Source organism: Chelonoidis abingdonii, chromosome 3, assembly GCF_003597395.2.
Source record: "Chelonoidis abingdonii isolate Lonesome George chromosome 3, CheloAbing_2.0, whole genome shotgun sequence".
NCBI lineage: Eukaryota > Metazoa > Chordata > Testudines > Testudinidae > Chelonoidis > Chelonoidis abingdonii.
Window position 1 is genome coordinate 103,401,489 of NC_133771.1, and position 6,612 is coordinate 103,408,100.

At 36.9% G+C, this 6,612-nt stretch overlaps 1 protein-coding gene across 1 annotated transcript in view; it reads left to right on the plus strand.

Moving 5' to 3' along the window:
* TMEM200A (transmembrane protein 200A) overlaps positions 1-6,408 on the plus strand; it is a 70,070-nt gene extending 63,662 nt beyond the window's left edge. The window contains exon 2 of the mRNA XM_032772681.2: positions 3,340-6,408. Coding sequence (XP_032628572.1) covers positions 3,356-4,831 — 1,476 coding nt within the window. The 5' untranslated portion in view covers positions 3,340-3,355 and the 3' untranslated portion in view covers positions 4,832-6,408. The remainder of the gene's footprint in view (positions 1-3,339) is intronic.
* The last annotated feature ends 204 nt before the right edge of the window (positions 6,409-6,612 follow it).

Consider the following 6,612-nt stretch of genomic DNA (forward strand, 5'->3'; position numbering starts at 1 on the left):
TTCACCACAACCCCAGGGCCCCTGGGTTGGGACCTGGAGTAGAGGGCGGGCCCAGGTCCCTCCCTCTCCACTCCCCTCCTCCAAGGACACTAGGGGAATGATTAAGAACTGGTTCAGAGGCAAGCAATAGCGCCCTGAACCTACCCCAGAGAAGAGAAAGCGCGAGACCCAGCAGACCAGTACCGGCAATTTGCCACAGTAGATAAAACATTGTACCATAAACAAAGATGCGATGTATTGGAGCTTTGCTATGTAAGATTTAATTGCTATCCTTTCTTATAAAGACAGGTTTTGATCTCCTGCCAATCTAAGTCCATAGTGATTACATTGATTTCTGTGCAGTTACTCCAGATTTACATGGAGGTAAGTGAGATCAGCATCTAGCTGCTTCTGTTAGCACCAAAGTGAAGCTTAAATCTTTGCCAGCCCTGCACCTTATTTGCGTTATAAAGCTGGTGGTGGAGGGGGGAATCGGAGGGGGGAAGGCAGGGGGAGAGAGATTTTTCTGGCTGTGAATTTAAAAGTAATTCTACAGTGAGAGTGAGGTCAGGAAATAGGAAAAATGAGGGAATGTAGTCTCTGTTTTCAACTGTTACTCTGGCAAAAAGACTTTTCCAGTCCTGCAGCCCCCTCCTGCTACAGGTTTTCCCAGAGGGGGAAGGAGTAATCTGTCCTTAAAGAATATAAGGAATCAGGTACTTAGAATGTCTCTCTTTCTCTCCATCAGCTAAGCTATTGCTGAACAATTAATAATGAATAGTAGACGCTTTTCTTCTGCAACCTTTGTGAAGTCTGAAAATGGGAAGCATTTTCTATAAAACTGGGGACATTTAAGTGTGGGATTTTCAGAAGCACGTAAATGACTGTGTGCCCAAAGGAAATTGGGGATTTGTGCTCCTGAGTTTATGTATTTTTAGAAAATCCCATCCTAAATGTGTGGGACCTGGAGAAGGATAATAGGCTGACATGCAGAGGTTAGTTTTATCTGTCAATATTAGTATTGTAATGGCATGCTTATCTTCATTTATTTTATAGAAAAACTAATAACGTTTAAATTGAACCCTAACAAAAGAAAACATTTTTCCACGGACTAGGTCCTATTTATTTTTGTCTGGAATCCAAAACAATGTTTTACAAAAATTGAGAAGAGTCATCTTGATGTTTGATTGTGTTTTGGCACAAACCTCATAAGCACATATGTGTATGAGCAAATTTTGTTTTCATTTATCTTTAAAAAAAAAAAAAAAATCTGAACCTTAAATACTCAGTTATTTTTACTCTCCATTCTGGAGTTTTTTAAAATTACATATATTTTTAGAATGTGTCTTTTCTGAAGCATGCCAGAGACCACATGGCAGTAACACGTTGAAGTTACCAAAACAGCACTGAAATACAGCTCCAGTTTAATTACAGGAGCAGGAATTTTCAAAGAAATCTAAGAGACTTAGGTACCTAATTCCTACTGAAGTTTTATTCAAAAAACTTGACATCTGTGATTTTTGCTCCCCAAAATTCATAAAGTATTCTGTGTACCCAAGCTGGCAATCTTTACTCATGCAAAACTCCAAGACTTGTCACAGAAGCTATCTATTCCTTAATAACAATGAAGCAGTTAGGTAGCTTAGGATGTGTCTCTCTCTCGCGCTCTCTCCACTCACTAAGCAATGTCTGAACAATTCATAATGAACACTGGACACATTTCTTCTGGAGAAGTGCTCCTACCTTGCCCCCATTCTCAAACAGTTCTACCCACTCACTATTCATGTTGTGGTACTGTTAACTCTTACCATGTTGGGCCAGTTCTGTCCTTAGATGTGCACATATGGCATCCTGTTAAGCCAAAGGGTGTTGTATGCACGAGTCAAAGGGCAGAACCTGCCCTCTTATATTTAAAAACAACCATAATTTAGATTAAATCTCAGGAAAAACTTCCTAACTAAGAACAGAAGGACAATGGAACAGACTGCCTATGGGGGTCATGGAAGCTCATTCACTGGAGATTTTTCAAAAGGAGGCTGGATAGCCATCTGTCTGGGATAGTTAAACACAAACAAATCCTGCATCTTGGTAGGAGATGTGGGGGGTGGAGGGATAGGACCAGATGATCCTTGTGGTCTAACTCCATGGGTCTATGGTTCTATAAATCACAGATCTTGTCTTTCTTTATTCCCCTCTATCACTCAGCTTTCTCTTTGTCTGTTCACAAAATCTCATCAGTCTTGGAGCAAGAACCTTCTCCTCTACAGCCATTTAAAATTTTCTTCCTGTGTATCTCAGCCTAATCAGGTCTTCACTTCACCAGAGCACCATTTCTATACTCTCTGTCTCGTATCTTTCAATTATTCATCCCCTCTCTTATTTGTTAACATTCTTTGATGTATTATTTAACCCTGGAAAGCATTCTGAAAGATTTTGTACAAAATAAAGTTTTATTTCTCTGTATTTTGTTGGATGGGTACTTTCTTGGCCACTCTCAGATGTAATGATCTGACAAGCGCCATTTCTACAGCTGTGCACATTCCTTCTGATAGTTTTTTAAAACAGTGTTTGTTGAAGTTTTCCACATCATTTATAGACACCCGGGCACACAGGTAAACCTAAGGGGAAAAACTTACTTCAGATAACTAGATGATGCTGACTCCGAAAGAAGGATGTAAACTAAACCATGGTGCCTTGTGCTCCATGAAAAACCAATGAAGACAAACAATGGAAAAACCTTAGGATTGCCATGTGGATAAGGCAAGCATTATTAGGAAAAGGCAAAAATGATCCTGTAATTAGGAATTAAAATCTAGTATTTATAAACTTAATAATGTAGTAGTAATAAAAGAATGATTTTTAAAAATACACTAAAATCTATGATAAAATCATTGTCCTAAAGATGATATTCAGTACAATTAATATTCACACTAACTGTGATTGTTTCACAGTTTTTAAAAGCTTTTTTAGACAGTCTTGAAGTTTTAGCTAATGCATATGAAAATGGTATGAGATAAAGTTGATTGCTTTGTTGGAGACCAGTTCTGAACGATGCCATATATTAAGCATTTTCAATAATTTCATTTTATATACTCCTGATAACTCACCATGAGCCATCTTATTACTTTTCCACTATATTTCTATCAATTAGGCCATGCATATTACCTAGCTTTACCATGTTCAAAAAAGTTTTCTCAAATTCCATGTACATGTGAAAGTTGCCATTTATGAAGAGCTGTTAAAATGTAATGGCTTTTTAAAGTAATATTTATTTTCATAAAAAGTAAATGTCTGATTAACAAATGTATATGTATATTGTATTGAAATTACTTATATTAGTATTTCTGTTTTCTTTTTCAGGGCAGAATATAGAACTATGATAGCAACTGGTGGAGTAATAACAGGGCTGGCAGCCTTAAAGAGGCAAGACTCTGCCAGATCTCAGCATCAACTAAATCTTGCCACATCACCAACTTCTGAAGAGAAAAAGCCAGTCAGACGCCGGCCCAGGGCTGATGTAGTAATTGTCAGGGGCAAAATCCGACTTTACTCCCCGTCAGGATTCTTTCTTGTTTTGGGAGTGCTCATCTCATCCATGGGAATTGCAATGGCTATCCTTGGATACTGGCCACAGAAGGAACAATTTTTAAGTCCTGAAGCTAGTCTAGCCTTAAATGAAACCCAGGTCATAACAAACCAAGGTGGAGTTATATTTCGTTTCTTTGAACAACATTTACACTCAGATAAGATGAAAATGTTGGGCCCCTTTACTATGGGCATTGGAATCTTTATTTTTATTTGTGCAAATGCCATCCTACATGAAAATCGTGACAAGGAAACAAAAATCATACATATGAGAGACATATATTCCACTGTAATAGACATGCACAGTCTGAGAATCAAGGAACAAAAGCAGTTGAATGGCGCTTATACTGGTTTATTGGGGGAAAGTGAATTCAAGCACAGTGGGAACTCATATGCATCGCGATTGGCTGCAAACACAATTGCACCTTTCTCTGGCTTCAGGAGTAACTTTCGAATGGATAGTTCGGCTGAAGAAGATGAAGTTGCCATAAATGAAGACAAGAACACTTCTAACCTTCTACCACCTTTGCTGACTGAGCATTCTGGCTCTGTCTTTGGACTCTACCCTCACACTAGCAAAGCAATGGATGACAAAAATAGTAGCTCTATAAAGTGTGAAACAAAGTCAATTGTATCATCCTCCATTAGTGCTTTCACACTGCCTGTAATTAAATTAAATAACTGTGTTATTGATGAACCTAGTATAGACAATATCACTGAGGATTCTGAGATCACTAGAAGCCAGTCTAGAAACTTGTCAATGGACTCTCTAGCCATTCCATTAACTGATACCAATGAATCCTACAAACCTGCCAGTGCAATGCTACCCCGAAATAATTCATTTGTAGAATCTCCATCCAGTCAGTTCAAATCTTCTATGACTCTTGGACCAAGCAGTGGAAAACTTTTATCACCTGGTGCGGCCAGAAAACAATTTGGGTCCAACGCATCTTTGCATCTTCTGTCTGCACATTCAAAATCCTTGGATTTAGAGAGGGGTCCGTCTACACTCACTGTCCAAGCTGAACAAAGAAAACACCCCAGCTGGCCCAGATTGGATCGAAGCAACAGTAAAGGATACATGAAACTAGAAAACAAAGAGGACCCAATGGATAGGTTACTTGTACCACAAGCCACAGTTAAAAAGGACTTTACTAATAAGGAAAAGCTTCTTATGATATCAAGATCTCATAATAATTTGAGTTTTGAACATGATGAGTTTTTGAGTAATAACCTAAAGCGGGGAACTTCAGAAACAAGATTTTAATATTTAAATTACAATTTACAAGACATCATACAGTATTTTTAAAAATATTTTGATGAGTGTTTCTTTTTCAGTGAAAATGGCACAAGCTTGTTTTTACCAAATGCTTATGGCACATTCAGATTGGCTTGTGTGAACAGAGATCATCAGCTCTGTAATGCCAAGAGTTTCATGTGTTAGTAACATACAACTGCAATACTGTATGTTATCACCACTCAAATATATGTTCGTGCCACAGATCCCATATTCTCCAATCTGTTGCTCTTTTGTTTCTGTATAAGCACATGATCTTTCATCACAAAGTCAAGAAACCTGCATCAGAATTGGAGCTCTCATAAGCTTCTAGTTTGTTTTTTTTAGTGATTGCAACATTCTAACAGTGATGCTTCCTGTCTAGGATGGAAAGTGAGTAGCAGTATCTACTGGAATTGCCAAATCCAAACACACATTCTAGATATTTTCTTTTACATATGATACATCTTGGTAACTGCAATCCTAGAATGTCATTGTGTTTACATGTTGGGGAGGGAGGGTAGAAGAAAATTGGGCAGATTAAAAACATTTTTGTGAACTCACTGTAAATGGTCAAGTTGAATATCAGTGTTGTGAATTCTAGTTAACTATGCTTTATGTGATAACTTTTTATATCCACTATAATTTAGTACTGCAATTCAAGAAAATCATATGTAGAATAACCATGGCTTAGAAATTTGCAGATTTTTCTGGGATTAGTTATCCAAAGTGCATTAATTGGCAACAGCTTTACAAATAAAATGACAAAATTAACTAAAAATATGAACATGATGAATAACAGGATTTTAGAGTTATGATGTACAGTATGATATTGTGACAAAAATCTAAAGAGAATAATTAAATATATTATATATAGTGTTTATAGTAACCAAATCTTAAATAACAGGATTGCTATGTTTGAAAAAATTGAAACAACAAACTACAATTCAATATTTACACTAATGTTAATGTGAAAGCCCAATTGGCTAAATTTAAACTTGTATATTTTGCATAATTATAGCTTGATGGCTCAGGGGAGGTTTAGCTGTGATAAACTGCATAGAAAGCTTTTGCAAAGGATTGACGTTTAAGACCAAAAAGTTTCTCTCAGCAAAGCAAGCTTCACAGTTGCAGTTGTAGGCTAAGGAAGTTAATATGAATGACTCTGCTAGAAAGTTTTTATTTATTCCATTAAGTCATTTAGGCCTTGATCCTGTCATGACTACCACACTTCAGAACTCCTTCCACCATTCACCAAGCAGTATTGGGGCCTTAACTGGTCATCTTTAACAGGCGTTTGATATTTTCACTAAACCTAAATACTCAGGAATTGTTTTTTTTGTTTTTTTTTTAAAAGGCTTTCCCCAAAAAAGAATCAAAAGTTGGAATGTTGTTGTACTTCAGTTGATCATGAAAGATGAAAGACAGAAATATTTCTTTTTTTAATTTCTAGCTCCATTACTTGCTCAGTGAATTGAGGCATAGTGTTACTTGTTAGAACCTCAAGCCTATATATTGTAACAGAGTTGGCTAAATATTTTGCTATGAAGCTTTTAATAATTTTCTGGTTCGTGTTCTTAATACATTTGCTATTTTTTGAAATAAAATAAAATGTATATCTGTCTATGGTAAGACTGTTTCGTCCCCCTCCCCCCACCATATAGGATTTCTCCATATCTAGGAATATCATACATTATATTTGTCAAACCTATTGGTCCATTACTGGATATTTGCCTGTGCTCCCCTTGATTTCTTTTTGCCTGACAGCCACA